The 18,550-nt window shown below is 38.0% G+C and overlaps 1 protein-coding gene across 1 annotated transcript in view; it reads right to left on the bottom strand.

The window, feature by feature from the left end:
- Window positions 1–11,464: 11,464 nt before the first annotated feature.
- WDR25 (WD repeat domain 25) overlaps window positions 11,465–18,550 on the bottom strand; it is a 73,483-nt gene continuing 66,397 nt past the window's right edge. The window contains exons 5-7 of the mRNA XM_015820440.1: window positions 17,981–18,151; window positions 12,659–12,799; window positions 11,465–11,846 (exon numbers count right to left, since the gene is read on the bottom strand). Of these exons, the coding sequence (XP_015675926.1) occupies window positions 11,625–11,846; window positions 12,659–12,799; window positions 17,981–18,151 (534 nt within the window). The 3' untranslated portion in view covers window positions 11,465–11,624. The remainder of the gene's footprint in view (window positions 11,847–12,658; window positions 12,800–17,980; window positions 18,152–18,550) is intronic.

Below are 18,550 nucleotides of genomic sequence, written 5' to 3'. Positions count from 1 at the left end.
AAGTGTGCATCGAGGGTAAAAAATAATTGCTCCCTTAGCTAAGATCTTGTAAGTTATTGTTCTGTGCCTGCCTGATTGGGTTTCTTTTTTCTTTTCTTTCTTTCTTTTTTGGTTTGTTTCTACCCCCCACTGTCATGTTCTCATGCTTGATAATGGGAACTGGCATACAGCCTCACTATAATAAGCCATGTGAGTCAAAACATTTATTATGCTGCCCTGATCTTTAAATCGTGTTCAAAGAATATCTCTGGGAGAAAAGGCTTTTAGCAACACGAATACCAGTTGGTTTGGACTGTGTAGAAGGAGGCATTTGAGGAACAAACATTGTGGAACAATGCCTTTTCCAAGGATGCCTTCTGAATCAGTCAGAAACAGCTTGACGTTTAAGCTATTGGCATGCAAAATGTAAATTGCCAGAAGATTGAGAAGCTATAATGAAAGGTGGGACATGTTGAAAAATGGGTTCACTGAAAATATACAAATCTCTTTGTTGCAACAACTATTTAGACAAAACCTGAAATTATACACCACAACAAATTCTTCAGTGTTCAGACTGTATTATCTGAAACCTTAATTATATCATCTCATTATTTAGATTGTGCAATGTAGCACACACTGATTTTAAGCTGCGGAAATGTAGTCATCTATCACACTGAAAAATCAGTTATCTGGATATGATGCCAATGTTGATTGTCTAGCCAGCATTTTGCAGATATGCTAACAAGAGAACCGACACATCTAAATGCATGTTGATTGTGAGATTTTTAAGGGCTGAAGTACACTTCTAGTCACTGACATTTGGGGGCAAAGATTGCTCTGCCTCTCATCCTGGAGTGCTTTAATTCTCTGACTCTTTTCACATACCACTCTAAATCAAGGGTCTGGCAGTTTTTCAAGACAATGGGCATATTTGAAATTTTAAAGGCATATCATGGACATTGTCACAAAATGGCTATAATAGTACTTGTGACCTGTCAGAAAAGGTAAACTGCACCTCACCATCCCCTCTAACGTTCCAGGATGAGACTTAGAAATTTTCTTGAAAATAAAATACTTGAAGCTGGCACAATGCTTCCTCCTCCTCCTCCTCCTCCTCCTCCTCCTTCTCTTCTTCCTCCTTCTCCTTCTCTTCCTCCTCCTCCTCCTCCTAAAAGAAGCAGGTGATGTGTATAGCCTGAGAGGTGCCAAAGTATCTATAGTCATAGAGGGAATGGCCTTGAATGATAGGATACTAAGGCAACAATTGGATAAGCTTGAACCCAGGCCAAGAAAATAACCTGACAGACCCAACAAACCAGACAAAGGAGTTTCAGACAAATTCCTCTCTAGTTCACATAAAGTTGAAGGGGGGGGGAGCACATTCAGACTTTCAAGATTCCATTACTATAGTTGTTACAATAAAAGTAGTCCTGATCTGTATGTCATCGGTTTCTAAGTCAATTTACCTTGTAGGAGTGACAGATAGCACAGAAGGTGTCATTGTGAGGAGCAAAGTGCTAGCTAAGCCATCCTGTGGTTAAATGTAAAAAGATTTCCAAATGTGAAATGATAGATTAAATTAAGGTTAATAAGGAGTGGTTTTACTACTGTTGAAAAATACTGCTGTTGATTTATTCAACTAAACTTGGGTATGGCATAGCTTCTTAGCCCGGAAATGAGCATTTATCTATGGTTACCTACTCCTTTCAGACAGACAGATGAAAGAATGGCTGCAAAATGGGATTGCTCCAACAGAGCTGGTTCTGCTGCTCCCATTTTTCCCCTTTATCTTTGAATTAGTAATCACCCAATTCAAATGAAGTAGTCTTGGCTAGCTATCCACCACAAAGAAGACTAAGATATTATCAAAAATGTTGGTTAACAAGCAAACTACTGATAGATAAGATTTGCCATGCCACTCAAAAAGTAAGTGTTGAGCTGCAGAATTTGAAATGAAGCCACATGAATAAACTGTGGGCACATCCAGATATTCCTTGAAAGATTGAACTCTTTAAACAAACTGAATACAATAAATTGTCTTGAACATTTTTTTAGAAAGGTATTCTTCCCTGAACAACATCAGGTTTCACATTCTTATCTGAAATGTATTCTCTCTCACACACACACACACTCACACACACACACACACACACACTTTTGCTTTTCTTTTTCTTTTTTTTTGTTTTTGCTTTGGACTCACACATTCTGGCTGTGAATTGCACCAATAATGAAAAATTGAGGCTCTCATGTAGGTGCCAGGTGAGCCAATCTGTTTGTTTTCCTGGTTGCTTTGGCGAGATTTATTTTCATTAATAGAAACCCCAAAGCATTTATTATCTTGAAAAACCTTGAGCCTGAGGGACGTCTGGGAGAATGGAAAAGAAAGCTGTAATACTACTACGGGAGTGTCATTAAAATCTACTGTTGTGGTAAACAAAGCAAGCATGCTGCAGACATGCAAACACTATAAAAAGAAACAGGTGTTATATAGAATCTCCAGAACTTAAAAGATACAATTTTAGACTATGTTTTGAAAGAGATCAAAATGGCTGAATTATCCTAATATTTATTCACTTCTTCAGCACCAGGATTAGAAACCCAGAGAAAAACCTCAAGCGTTGGATACCATGCAAACCCATGAAGACCAGGGGCTCCACTTGTTCCTGGATGAAATACAGTCATATGAATTTGTTTTGGATTACATTAAATTACCTTGAAATTCAAAATATTGTCATGTTTTTATGGTGGACCTTGTTACTATGTTATTTTTTCCCATGTAATTGTGAATGAACGTTCATACTTTATGAAGGAATATCAGCATAACAAAGCTGCATCTTTGGAGTTGTTCCTTTTTCATGTATCATTTATAGCATATATTTATGTTAGATTTTCCAATATTTTAACATTATTCTACAGCTATACAGAGCTGTATTCATATGATGAATGGGCCCCAAAACACTAAAGTCTAGGAATCAAAGTAATGCTAAGGATTCTATTTATATTTTTATTACATAAAAATTATGTTATGCTTTGCTTGATTAGGTCCCTGGCTCATCTAGTCAGCATCACTTTTCATGTTAATTGAATTCCAAAGTTTAATTACATGTGCAAAAAAAAACCCTTTGTCTGTTGTTTCCAAGATTCAGTTATATTGGGTGACCTCTGATTATAATATTTTGTGAAAAGTAAAATAGCTTCTCCTTGTCCAGCTTATCCACACCAGGCATAATCTTGTACACCTTATTTATATTAACTGTCATTCACTTACTTTCTAGATTAAAAAGTCCCAAATATGACAACCTTTTATAATAGGAAAGTTGCTTCAGTCCTTGATAATCCTAGTTGCCCTTCTTTGAACCTTCTCTAGTTTCATTATATCTTTTTTGAACTGTAGTGACCAGAATAGCACACAACATTCCAGATGAGATGCACCATTAATTTATCTGAGTGCGTTATCATACTGGTATCCCTATTTTCTTATCTCTAACAAGTTGTTGGCCTTTATTTTAGTAGTTGCACACTATGTTGACATGTTTATTGAACGGTTTATGATTACTCCAAGATCTCTTTCCTCATCAGTCATTACTAATTCTGATCCCATTAGTTTGTAAGAGTAGTTAGGAACTACAATTTCATCACTTTATACTTGCTGACGTTTAATGACACCTGCCAGTTTTACACCCACTCTTCTAATGTGCAGAGATATTTTGAAGCTTTTACAGTCCCTTGTTTTTACCACTCTGAACAATTTAGTGCCAGCAGAAAACTTGGCTATTCCACTAGTCACACCAATTCTAGATAACATGCAAAGCATCAGTCCTAGGATAGAGAGAAACCCTCTAGTTACATCCTTCTATTGTGAGAAATGCCCATTCACTCCTACTGTTTTCTTTTCTTTAGCCAGTTGCTTATCACAAGAGGACCTGCCTTTCAATTCCATGTCCTTTAAGCTTATTGAGAAAGCTTAGAATTACACTGTAATATAATTGTGTACTGCCCCATAATTCTGACATAGTAAAGGGTAGCATATAAACATTTAAAATAAATATATATATAAAGTTTTTACTCTTTATAAAATTTAGCCATTAGCTTTTGGAACTCAATACACATGCCCAGGCAATGACTATCAGTATGTTTTGAAGTGATCCGATAAATTATTGAGGATAGAAGTATCAATGACTATATACTATGGTATTCAAAAACAGAACCATGTACATAGTGCAGCATACTAGGCAGCAAAACAAGAAAGGCTGATACATGTGCTCCTTGCTTGAGCATAAATCACCCCAAAAAGTTCCTCTGATGGAAACCTACAAGTATATAGGCTGGAATGGCTGGGTTTCTAGTTATTTGTAAAACACAAGAAAGGATGGGGTCGAGCATCCCTATAGCATAATTTTTCATGGTGTATGACTACCTATTCCAGACCTTGAGTACTTCTTAAGTTGGGAGCTCTCAAAGACCCTCTCTAGATGTTCCTACCAGGCAAGCAGATTTAGTTTCAGCAAAGAACCTTCCCTGATAGGTTCTCCAGATAGGAGATTCAAGGACTTAGTAAACTGTTCTGTACAATTAACCGAGCTAAGGTTAATTGAATTATCCGAATTAATGGATCACAAGTTATATAATCTAGTTTTTATCATATCTATAAATCTTTTATTTACTGTAAGTGATAAAACAATACCAGGGTCATCAATTGCTCTTTGTATTGTCATGTCATGTTCTTTGAAAGCTTTGCAACACTTTGAAGTTTTTTAGAGAAAGTATTCTGAGGAGAAGGGAGAAGGAAGCTTATAACAGAAGGATGTAGGTGTTACATTTAATTATCACTGAGAGCTTATAGATGAAAACAATGTATTTTTGTTATTAAGAGAAAAAAAATATGAACAGATCAAGAGTCCTCTTAGATTACCTGAGAATGTGGTGATGAAGACATAACATCTTCCTGTCCAATTTTACTTTGTATAAAGGGGTCATTTAAATTTGAGCTGTTTCCTTTCAGGTAACAGACAATTAAATGTTTCCCAGTACAATTAAAAATATGTGTTTGTAAAAGGCAGACAACAGTGATGACAGCAGGAGGGGAAAAAATCCTTGGTAATTTTTACCACCTGTCTCCCATCCCATAGTACTTCCTTTTTCCAGCTTCAAATTCCATTATTCTTCCTCTGTAGGCCTCCACTCAAAGCCCAGTGGTAGGCTATTTATAAAATGAATATTTATCATGATAAAGCAGTACTTCTGTTTGGCAAGCCTACAGGTGAGCAAAGTAGCTTGATATATTTTCCCAACTGCTTTTCTAATCTCTTTAAATCTTTGAAACTTTAAAAGTACCTAGTTAACTTAAAGAGCTCTAGAGAAAGTCTAAATAAAGAGTCTAACTGGAAAGGAAATAAAAGTGGACAACAAGCCAAATATGCTTGTTTTTGTTCACTGGATCAGATTAATTTCTACTTAAAAAAACCCTCTTCTGCTTCAAAGGCTCTGACAAGACTGAGGGTCTGGTGGCAATTAAGGAAGAGCAGGCTAGGGCTGCCTGTTTGATGCATAGCAGCAGTTTGCTCAGATTGAGCAGCTAGAATAGAATAGAATAGAATAGAATAGAATAGAATAGAATAGAATAGAATAGAATAGAATAGAATAGAATTATAGGATTTCTCTTATGACCCTTTGGGACAAAGCATGAGCTGGGCCTATCCAGTAGGGTGGGAAGCATTTCTGCTTGTCTGTAGCTGCTTTTCCCAAATGTAGACAGCAACCTCAGCTTCATTCCTTCACATGCACCCACCAACCAATTGGTTATGTTTGGGTCCATCTTATCCTATAATTTAATTCTGTTCTGGCTGCCCAGTCTGAGCAAACTGCTGCTATTTCCTGACAGAATTAATCAGTGGAACAACTTCCCTTCAGAAATTGTGGGTGCTCCAACTCTGAAGGTTTTAAAGAAGAAATTGGACAACCACTTGTCTGGAATAGTGTAGGGTTTCTTGCTTGAGCAGGAGGTTGGACTAGAACACCTCCAAGGTCTCTTCCAACTCTCTTATTCTATTAAATAAGCAACCTTAGCCTACTCATCCTTATTTGCCACTACACCCTCAATCATGCCATACTGCAGTCACTCTGAAATAGAAGAGTTTACAGCCCCAGAACTATTCATTTATTCCCCCATTCACACATTTCCAAGCATCCACACACCAGCGTTCCAGGTGTTTGCCTAATTGAGTCACATCCTGCCATTTTTAGGAACCTATATTGACATAAGCAGCCTCACCTCACCCAGGGCCTTAGCCTACAAAATGTGGGTGTGTAGGAGGAAAGGATAAGAAGACAACCAGCAGGCAAGGAAGTGGAAAAGTACAACTATTACAAGTAAGCAAGAGGATTATCAGTCAACTACTAGAACCACAAGCTATGGTATGCAGCCCATTGGGGTGTAATTCCTGCCTGCAGCTTGACCCAAGCTCAGTAACAACTGGGCTTTTTTTGTCACAGAACGCCCAGAACGGAGTTCCAGCACCTTTTTTGAATGGAACCTTGTAGGGTAGGCAAGGCGGGTTGTATGACATGTGAGAGTTCCGGCACCTTTTTTTTTTTTTTACAAAAAAAGCACTGGTAACAACTAAGGGACAATCACCCTGAAGCAGCACATAATCCCAACATATGAAAGAACTTTTGGAAGGAGGCAAAGATTGTATGCCATTTTACACAATTTAAGACTTTTTATATAAGGTTTAACCATAAAAAACTTACATGCCTGTGTTAACTTGCAAAGCTAGGGAAGCAGAGTTAACCCCAGGACAAAGCCTAATGTTAGGAAAGGTGTGTCTTCTACTGCTTTGATGATATTTCTGAATAGGACATATCACTGCATGGGATCCCCAAAGTAGCCTCTGAAAGTTACCATGAAGTTTTGATAGTTATCCATAATATAATTGCTGCATTTGATTATGAGAAGTACCCACTGCAGCACAATGCAAGGCTGCTGGGAAACTCGATATGAAGAAGATCCATCATCAATTGGTTAATGAATTCTGGCCAGGTGCCAATAAACAACCCACACTGTGCTATAGCAATAGCACTTACACTTATATACCCCTCCTTATATACCACCCAGCACTCTCTGGGCAATTTACAACATCAGCATGTTGCCCCCAACAATCTGGGTCCCCATTTTACTGACTTTGAAAGGATGGAAGGCTAAGTCAATCTTGAGCCCTGTCAGGATCAAACTCCAGGCTGTGGGCAGACTTAGCCTCCAGTACTGCATTCTAACACTGCGCCACCAAGGCTATGAAGATTCTAATCTTTTCTGATGTTCCTCCAAACCTTTCGGGCAAACAGCTGTGAGTTCTCTGCAGCACAGGCAATGTTGCCATAGTGGGAACTGGAACCAACAGAGGCATAGGAGGCAAATTCTGCATCTGCTGGACCAACTGGAGCATCATAGCTGACATATTTTGCATCTTGGCACCGCAGAACAGCCTCCATCGTGGTATTGTCAACTGCTACTCCAGGTTGCAAGTCTGATGCCATCCTAGGAGATTTTTCATTGTGTTCCAATGAAAAGTTTTGAGGTGAGCTCAAAGAATCAAGACAACACATTAAGTTTCAGTTAAGAAGATATATTGCTCATGCCTATACTTAAGAATCTAGTCAACTAATGGTCAGCAGTAAGTTGGTGCTAGATAAAAATCAACAGAAATCAAGGGGACCCGAATTTGAATTGCTTGTGGGAACATAACAATTCCAGATTGATGCCTCTCTTGATTTGGCTCCCAGGCACTGCCTCTTCTTCTCCTACAGTTGAGGACTACAATAATGTGTGGTGCACAGTTATCTTCTACACTGTGATGTGTCCTATCCTTGGAAGACAACCGTCACAATGCAGTATTAACATTCAATTATCTAAATTGTTACTAACACAGCATAAAAGAGGGTAGTTAACAGATCTTGCATGATGAAGTCAATTAAAGATTTAACATCCTAGGTATGCTACAGCATTCTCCTTCCTATAGACGTTTAGACCATTCACAATCGAGGACTTCATCTAAATTAATTTGGAAATAGACCAAGGAAGCTCATCTCTGCTTCCAGGCAAGGAGAGCTAGAAATTCAGCATGAGTTTCTAGCTTGCTTAGCAACACAGATCAAGTGAAGTGAGTTCCTTCCTTCAGCTTTGCTGCTTAAAATCTTTTTCCTGATTTAGTTCTGGTTATCACCTTGTCCTAAATGCAGCAACAGAGACAGATTGAAAAGTGTAAGAGCTGCAGAAGCAACACATCTCCTTCCACGCTAATAGTGTAGTGGGGAGCAGCTGACCTTTTAAATCAAAGGCCAGTCAAATGAGCCCAGAGGCTCATAAAAAGAGAAGAAAAGGGTTCTGACAGGTTTTGGCAGGATGAGCTTGGGGTGCTTTTTGCGGAAGAGTTGGCTGGGTGCTGGGTGCTGGGTGCTAGGTGCTGGGGTTACCTCAGGCAAGTTGCTTTAGTTAGAATTGCATTATTTTCTTTTCTTTTCTTTTTAATTTAAACTTTGTGTTAGTGGAAACTTTTTTTTTTTAGTTTTAATAAAGGTTATTTGTTTCAGTTCCAACAGAAAATTCCAAAATTGCCTTTTATCACCTTTTATCAGCTTGGCAGAGGTAAAGATTCCCAAAGTTTTATTTTGGTTTCTCTTTGGTGTTTGGCCAGTCCAAGTTTGGGCTGAGGATTTCCTTTTCAATCCTCTTCTGGCTCCCCAGAGGGCTGGTGTGAAAGATTGAAACTGCCTTAAAGTGAAGGGGTGGTGGCAGAAAGGATACCTAATTAGCCAGTGGCCTATGAGGTAACCAATCAGCATAGGAGCTCAGAGGATGAGCAGGTTTGATGCTGAGGGTGTTTTGTTCCCTCATCACAGGGCAGCAGAAGTGGGATACCTGTAGTTGACTTACAATCACAAATGAGCCTAAAATTTCTGTTGCTCAGTGAGACATTTGTTAAGTGAATTTTGCTCCATTTTACGACTTCTCTTGCCACATTTGTTAAGTGAATCACTGGAGTTGTTAAGTTAGTAACACAGTTAATTATGTGAATCTGTCTTCCCCATTGACTTTGCTTGTCAGAAGGTCACAAAAGATGATCACATGACCCAGGAACACTGCAACCGTTATAAATATGAGTCAGTTGCCAAGTCGCTGGATTTTGCTCATGTCACCATGGGATTGCAGCAACAGTCATAAGTGTGAACAGTGTTCATAAGTCACTTTGTCAGTGCCGTTGTAACTTCGAACAGTCACTAAATGAACTCTTGTATGTCGACGACTGTCTATATTGAATACAACATAGGTCCAGTTTAACTAATTTCACATTATAACCCACTTTCATTGTGCAGATTTTCTGGCTAGAGCTTCTAAAAAAGTATTGCCAGTCAAGGTTGAAATAACTTATGCCATTTGCAATACATATCTTTGTAAGAGAACCTTATTTTCATAAGCAGCAAGTACAGTAATAGGCTAAGTATAAAAGATGATCTCTGCTTACAAGTAGCATCAATTGTTCCAAATACTGAACTTTTTCCCAAGGAAATGCAATTACACCTAATAATTGAATATTGAAAGAATATTGAATATTAAAAGAAATATAGTACTCCACTTCATATCCTTAAGGAAGAACAGATAGTCCTCATTTAACAACCACAATTGAGACTGGCAACTTCATCACTAAATGATGTGGTCATTAAGTGAGTCATTACATTACTGCGACTTGCAATTTCACTGCTGGCTTTTTCATTAACTGCTTGTTGGAAGCCAGCTGTGAAGTGCACAAATGGGGATCAAGCGATCAGTGGGATGTCATAGTTTGAGGACCAGTCATAAAATAGCTTTTTCAGTGTCAGTGTAACTTCAAACAGTCACTAAACAAGGCAGTCATTGACCAAGAATTTACCTGTAATAAAATTTCTGTTAAAGTTTACGTTTTGTGGTGCTTATTAAGTGAATGTTAAGTTAAAATTTAACTTAAAAGATAAAAGACTATTAATCTTAGTGAATGCTAGCCTTGCTGTGTACAGAAAAGCTGATCAATAAATACATTACGTCAATAAAAAATATGCAAATAGATTTGATAATGAGTAAAGTTAATGTTTTAGAAAAATATATTTACAACTGGAAACTTTTAAGTTACATTTTGGGTATTTTGAAATTTTATTTTTTATGTAACATATTTATGTAACATGTATATTATTTTGCACATTTTAGAAAAATATAAAAGTACATTCTATTTTGCAAAGAAAAGACAGAAAAAGTAATGTTTTTCTAAGTGATTCCATTCCTGGCTACCATATGTGAAAGATAATTATTAGGTTTGGCCCTGGTGGGCTATATCCAATATATTCCTGTGGAGCAACAAAATTCCTTACTTTCCTCTTCCTACATCCTATAGGAACCTAAGGTATACCTTCAGAATAAATTTTATATTAATGCAAGCCAGTGATAAAAACAGTTCCGTTATTATAATTAAATATATCAGCTCCCAATTAGGAAGAAAAGTGTTATTTTGGGAAAATAAGTTTACTATATCCTTGACCTTAGCAAACTGGAAATAGCTAGGATGCTATAAATGCTATTGCTTCCAGATTGTTGAGATTTTTTTATTGCAAGTATCAACCATAAATGTAACTGTCATAAATCTCTATGGAGATTCTCAAGCATCCAAATCTATTTGAGCTTCATGTGACCATAAAAATACCAGAATCAGATTCTAACCACATTGCTTTGTATCAGAAAAGCCTTCATGGCTACACCAGTTCTAGCATAATGTGACTCCATTAAAACTGGATGAAAAGTCTGCAAGATCAAGTAATAGTAAAAGAGTAAAGCAGTGACAGAAGCTAAAGAATAGTTAAGTTTTAAACTAAGAGTGCTGATTTAGTAACACTAAAGTGATTAAAAAATCTAGGCTCCCAGAAGAATTTGGAATGATATTGAATCCCTTTTAATTACTTCTATCAATTAAATTTGTACATTCCACATCCAATTATAGCAGGCAGAACATATAGATTTAGGGCTTCAGTTAATCTTTAATTCCTTTTTCAATCTAGCTCATATTGTCCTAATTCCCTGCAACAAAAACTTGGAGAAAGCTAGTAGTAGCTATATATTTAGCAGCTGTTTAAAAGAATACTATAACTCTAACAACATCAAAAATTTCTTTGGAAAAGGATAGCAGTTAAGGGCAAAGTATGAGTCAAAAACAGTGCCAGGCAAATTAATTATTTGTACAGCATGACCAGAGTCCCGTAAGGGAGATAGGGCGGTATATAAATTTAAATTTAAATAATAAATTTAAATAATAATAAATTTAAATAATAAATAAATATGTTCTGCCCCACATAATCACATTACAGTAAAATTGGTTTAGTACTGTATTTCTCAATCTTTTCCCAATCTTAGTTGCTCTAAATATGTTAACCAACTCACAGAATTCGCCAGCAAGCATGCTGCCTGGGGGATTCTGGGATTTGAGGTCCACACATCATACAATTCCTGAGGATGAGAAGCACTGGTTTGGTGTACCACTATACAAAACATGAAGTTCTAAGAAATGAAACTACAAGAAAAAGATATATTTACAAAGTTGGAAAGCCAGTTGGCTATCTAATTATTCCTATTATTGCCAGATCTTGATTACCCCATCCCAGGCACAGGTGGCAAGGAGTGATGGAAGGACTGGATGGTAGGCTGCATTCACACAGGCTTGACTATGTGCTGACATGACATGGAGAATTTGAGCTGTGCGATAGTTGTAGAAAAATACTTTGCCATCTGAGCTCCCTGTCACAAGAAGTGTTCCATCGGGTGAAAACTCACAGCCTACTGCAAATCCTTCAACCTGTTTGAGTCAAGAATTAAGAGCAAATAAATCAAGATGTTAATTAAGAAATTACAATATGATAGATTAGAGCTTCCTGAAATTTTACACTATAATAAACTTGTCAATTTTTACCATAATGGCCTAATCGCTTTCCTTGGTATTTAATAAGACTGCCCCATTAAAGACTTGTCATTGTTAGCAGTACTTGCTGAATATGTGACAAGCTTATCTATCTATCTATCTATCTATCTATCTATCTATCTATCTATCTATCTATCTATCTATCTATCTATCTATCACCAATTGGTGCTCTATTTCAGCCAGTGTAACCTTTCACTGGCTGAAATAGAGCACCAATTATTGAATCAAGAAACCTCAAATGGGTTAACATACAGAATGCACCCAAAATCTGGGACTCAGGACTCCCATGGAATTGAAATTTGGTTAATTTTCTAAAATCTTTTATGACAAATATTACCATAAATCTGTTTATGACATAATACAAAATGTTATACAATATTTTCTGTGCTGATGTTTGATTATGCTATGCAGATCAACATAGCTATTTTCAAGGCAGTGTGTTAGAAATACTGTCACTGTTGATGGCATTGAAGAATCTGGTAAGGAAATATCTCTGAAATGATGACCCAAGGGGTCAAAGTTGCCTAGTTCTTAATTAATAATGCTTTTAGTTACTTTACTGCAGTTTAAATTCTACATGAATTAAATTACAGACAATAGTATGGAAGCCTATTAAATTGTATTCCTACTGAAAAGCAGTAACATAATTTGGTATATTAAAGGAATAAAACCTGTTGATGGATGCATACCTTGTGCCCTTCAAACCTCTTCTTTTTGTTGATTCGATAAGGTGGCAGGCTGGAAAATAAAGCCATGTAGTTGCCATTTGTCTGAGCAACAAAGGCAGGCTCTTTAGGATGAACTGAAAGACTGGGGCAAGTAAAACGTTCCTGCCAAGAAAATTAGAAAGAAATGAAAATGTTCATAGACTCTGAATCAAACTATATATGATACCTCAGTCTCTGTTTGTGACCCTAAAGATTCCCCCCAAATTGACACCTTCAAAAAACAGGTAACCCAACAACAGGTTTAGAATATGATGTAGGGGTGTCAAGAAAGTTTGTGATTGTGCTTTAGATTCTGATCCAAAAAAGGGGGTGGCACGATAAGGTCTTGCTTACCATTCTTCTCCCAGGATCACATGGCAGCTCTAGAGAGCAACTGCGCGATTCCAAGAAAATGCACAGCTACCTTAAAGTTGTGACAAGTGCTGCACTCATGCTCCCACATGCTCCAAAACCTCTCTCCTGAATTATTTCCAAAGTGCTACACAGCCCTAATATCAATTCTCCAATATACTTTATGTATTTATTTTATTTTTAAAATATAAAACCTCAAATCCCTCAAACGTTTACCCTTTCCTATCCAGTGACATATCTGCATCACTAACATGCCATCTTCAACCTTTAGAGGCTGGTAAAATGCTTATTCAAACAATGTCCCAGCACAAAAAGGTAGTCTGTCTCTATCCTACTGCAACCAAACCTGAAGCGATAGAACCCCATCCTACCCCCGCCAAAAAAAAAGAAAAAAAAAGAATCTGTATTTCCACCTGCCTCACTTTCCAGGTATTTCCTGAAGCTGATTATAAGCCATTTAAGATAGAAACTTCTCTTTTTATTCCCTTTGAAATACCATATATTGCTAACAATAGAGTGTACACTAAATTAAGCTAAATTGAAATTTCTTGGAAAATAGATTTCATTTTCTGAAAATGTGTGTCTCTCCATATACTCATATGAACCACTGCAGATTTACTTAATCCTTATGGATAATATTTTATAAACTCTACCAACCCCTACATTTGATCACAACAGAGTAAAAAATCTGAGACACAATCAAAGAAAGTAGTTGTCATGACTTTGACTGCTATTAATCTCTTCAAAGGCCTCAACCTCTCTCAATAACGTATGTGTATGAAAATATCGGTGTATTCAGTATTAACTGGGCAAAAATGTCAGGAATGTTCTGAGGAAGTTCATTTTGGCCCCATCCCTAACCTGCTGGAGAATAAAATTTCCTACCAGAAATAATAATGAAATTTCTCTTCCTCTTGTTGTTTACCATCTCCCCAAAAGTGAAAATTTTTGGAGTCACTGATATACTTAAACATTATCTACAGCACATATGTTTATTGAGAGGATACTATAAATTCACAGAAAAACAGAAATCAATGCTTTGGAAAGATTTAGCAATCACTGAAAATAGCAATAACGTGGAAATAGAAAAGAAAAGGGTCTAGGGAACCTTGGCTCTTTTATGATTTGTGGACTTCAACTGCCAGAATTCCTGAGTCAGCTTGGCTGATTCAGGAATTCTGGATATTGAAGTCCACAAGTCATAAAAGAGCCAAGGTTCCCTACCCTTGGTCTAGGACAACTCGCCACGGCAGACTTGCCCTATCCAACTTCCCCAGCCATCTCCCCAAGCTAACTTGCTCTGGCTGACTTGCTGCAGCTAACTCACTGTGGGACAATTCAATGTGGGATAACTCAAGAGAGGCTGAGGTGAGCCAGAATGTGGAGTCCCAGCCTAAAGGACCTAACTTGAGAAGGTTCAAATCTAAAGCAAGACAATTCCCACTGGAATTTACTTGTCTCTCTCTTGTGTTATCTCACGTTAAGTTGTCCCACAGTGAACTGGCCATGGTGAGTCAGCCATGACAAGTCAGTTGTCCCATTCCGAATGGAAAATGCTTCTAAACAAACTTTCACTTTTGTAAAATTGAGTTTCAGATCCACTTTACTTTTAATATGCAAAGTGCCAAGCTTCATTTCTTCTTGACCACTTGTTGAAGCTAGAAAATGTCATTAACTTTCATGAGGTATTTTTCTTAATATCAATTCCCATCAACTTTGTGAGAAAGTTTGCAGATTTCCCAAACTGAACTTATGAACAAATGGCAGATAGTTCCAAGTGTTAATGAAACTGAAATTATTTAAACATGTTTATCACAATTTTAATTGGGACACTGACTTCTGGGAGTGCACAAGCCACTTATCTAGAAATTCAGAAAGAGAAATTAAAAATATTAAAGGCAATTTTTAATCATTATTAACCACACCCACAATAATTTCTCTCAAATTCATCCGGGGGCAGTATTAAACCCCCCCCCCATTCAATCTTCCTCTTCTCTCCAGAGAAAATCATGTTGTAAAAGTTTCTGAATACATCAAAATTGAGCACACTGCAGTTTCTTATTCACTTAACTGTGTTCCTTTTGCCAAATCAACTACAGCTTCTAAACAGAACTGTGCATCTGCAAAACTGGACAAAGGCCACCTTGGAAGATGGTGATAGGAACGTGTTATTAAATCTACCAGGCCAGAATTCTTCTTTTCAAAACTGAATGGATATCAACTGACTTTATTCTTCACATTTCAAAAGAAACTACACTTGCACTGACTTTGTACAGAGGTTCAGCTGTAATTGAGATTAGTATCCTTTCCTAAGGAACTTATAAGATAAGATAACCTTTATTGTCATTTTTTACTGAGAGCACGCTGGCATACATTAAAAATGAAATTCTGTTGCCTGCTCTCAAAAGAAAGCATATATCTCCCATACACATACTGTACATAACATTCATGTACACATTATATATGTATATTATATATGTATAAAAATATACATATACACAACAGTTCTGCCATGTATTCTCTTTTTTAATAGAAGGATATGAGCTTTGGATGCCAGAGAGAAGGGTTCTAAAGCCTCAAACATCTCTTAAGTCCACTGGGTATACAGCCTACATATCTTTAAACAATTTAATATGCAGAATTATTTTTTAAAATATTTGTTTCTCCAGTCCAATATTAACTAGTCTGCCTGTAACAGGTCTCAAACAGTCTTTCTCATCATCTAACATCTGATCTTTTTTATTCAGAGAAGCCATGGGGTGAACATGGGCTCCCAGCAGGTATATATCACCAAGTTTGTTTTGCATGGGATTAGAACAGAAGTGAGCAACTTTTTCATGGCCAGAGACTGCAGCTTTAATCATGCCACCCAAAATTAGTATTTTCGTTCTGCGAGACGTAAAAGCCCATCTCTGGAACAGAAGGCAGAAATTCCTCAAAACTGGGAAGCATTGGGTATCCATTACTTTCTGAAAGCAAGACAATACTCTCTTGCATCCCAAGCAGCCAATCTCAACTCCAGAGAGAAATATCCTTCAAACTGATTGCAATAAATCACTTCCTAAGAGTTAATAACAAGACTAACCCTGACAGATGTTTGATTGGCAGGCATGCACCTACTTTGCTTCTCTCTGCCTTCTAATTTGTATGCTCCAAACTAATTAGGACTGACCAACTCATTTATTAAACATTCTGAAGGCTGTTCAAAATGAATTTTGTCATTAAAAACAAAATCTCTGGTCACCAGCAAAGTGAGTTCAAAGTCCTTACTCTCCTCCATTACAGAACACTGTGACCAAAAAGTTAATCAGTTGCTTGAAAAGCACAGTGAATACTGATCCATTCATTGATGAGCATCATCCTTGCTAGTTCTATTTTTTAAAAAAGATTTCTTTGCAAGATCAAATCTGGGTCAGTCACTGGGACCAGAGGTTTATTTTTCCGAGCTTTTGGACTCATGCTGGAGCCCATCTTCAGAGAACTTCTTCTCTACTGGAATATGTGCTTTGGGCTATTCTGTGAGTTGTATGTATGTGGTGCCTTCCTATTGGTTGATTAGTATGTTGATGACTGGCAATTGGCTGTTGTTTCCTTGTGCTGCCAAACCTTCAGCTCCTACCGTGTTTTCCCAAAAGTAAGCCCTACTCCGAAAGTAAGCCTCAGCTGATTTTCGGGGGGGCTAATATAAGCCCTACCCCAAAAGTAAGCCTTAGCGCGGGGCAGGGCGAGTCGGCCTGTATCTTCCATGCAACAGCCGGAGTGCCCACCCGCCGCCGACCTGCCAGGGTCCTTTGCCAATGGCTGCCGGTGGAACCAGCTACCGCTGGCCCCGCCTCTCCATCCCATCTGCTTGCCTGCAGCCGCAATAAACCAAACCCTCAGCGAGCCCTGGCCTCCACCCGCCCTGCCTGCTGGCCTACTGCTGCTGGGACATTTCTCGGCGGGTGCCATGTGGCAGCCAAGTGGCTGCCCGTGCTGCTTCTGCCTCGTGGGGCTCTTTGCCCTTCTGGCCACTCTGACATGGGCTGCCTTGCCGGGCTGCTCCAGCCTGGCATGGGGCGAGTCGGCCCAGATCCGGAGTGCTGCCCCGCTGCTAGCCTGCCAAGGTCCTTCGCCAGCGGCCACCAGTGCAACCGTTCCTTGTATGTTTTAGCCTCCAGTCCTCTAATCATCTTTGTTGCTCTTCTCTGTACTCTTTCTAGAGTCTCATCATCTTTTTTACATCGTGGTGACCAAAACTGGATGCAGTATTCCAAGTGTGGCCTTATCAAGCATTGTAAAGTGGTATTAATACTTCATGTGATCTTGATTCTATCCTTCTGTTAATGCAGCCTAACACTGTGTTGGCTTTTTTGGCAGCTACAGCACACTGCTGGCTCATATCTAAGTGATCGTCCACTAGGACTCCGAGATCCCTCTCACAGTTGCTACTATCACCTATACTATACCTATACATTTGGTTTTCTTGCCTAAATGTAAAACCTTACTTTTCTCATCATTGAATTTTATTTTGTTAGATAGCACCCAGTGTTCAAGTCTGTCCAGATCCTCCTGTATCTTAAGCCTATCTTCTGGAGTGTTGGATATTCCTGCCAGCTTGGTCTGCAAATTTGATGAGATCCCCATCTGTCCCTTCGTCCAAATCATTGTTGAAGATGTTGAAGAGCACTGGGCCTAAAACAGAGCCCTGGGGCACCCCACTACACAGTGGGGTGCCCTGAAGTACATGACTACTGTGCTGTTTCTACAGAGGTTCAACTGACCTTGGACTGTATTTGAGTTTTCCACAGTCATCCTATTTTGTGATCTTTTAAGAAAAACAACAAAGTTGTTTCAACTGCTTCCCAAGCAAATTGTTGTTCATGATAAATTTTTCATATATGGCAATATAGGAACCCTCAAAATAAATAAGAAAGTAAATATCTATCTCACATGAAAAATTTGATTGGAGATCTTTGCAGCAGTTTGAAAGTCCCAGGCAATGATGGTACGATCGGCTGAATCTTGGCTTACTGCATCAGTGCTGGTAAAAAATTCTTTTCCTTCACGGAGAAACATGATGTCCAAGGTTTGTTGAACTGTGGCTTTGTAGACTTTTATAACCTATGATTTTAAAAATTCCAAAAGACAATATTTTTTTGTTTATTCATTATGTTTCTATCTTCTTTCCTCCAGGCAGTGAATATAGCACAACCCTCTCAAGTGATTTCCAACTTCCCTTCTCTGACAAATAGACAAAGGCCACCTTATGATGATTAGGTAAATGAAACCTGCCACTCAAAGAAATGTAAATTAAAAACACTACCTCTTGGCTGGATCCCTGATGGATACGGTATAAAATGAGAGGGCTGAGCTTCTAATATCATTCAGAGGACATGTCATATCCATATAAATATACAGGTAGTCCTTGACTTACAACAGTTCATTTAGTAATTGTTCAAAGTTACATTGGCACTGAAAAAAGTGACATGATAATTTTTCACACTTATGACCGTTGCAGCA

The sequence above is a fragment of the Protobothrops mucrosquamatus genome, unplaced genomic scaffold (assembly GCF_001527695.2).
Source record: "Protobothrops mucrosquamatus isolate PMUCROS unplaced genomic scaffold, P.Mucros_1.0 scaffold_154, whole genome shotgun sequence".
In the NCBI taxonomy this organism is placed as follows: domain Eukaryota; kingdom Metazoa; phylum Chordata; class Lepidosauria; order Squamata; family Viperidae; genus Protobothrops; species Protobothrops mucrosquamatus.
The sequence above is the reverse complement of the archived record's forward strand: the minus strand, read 5'-3'. Positions and strand labels throughout refer to the sequence as shown.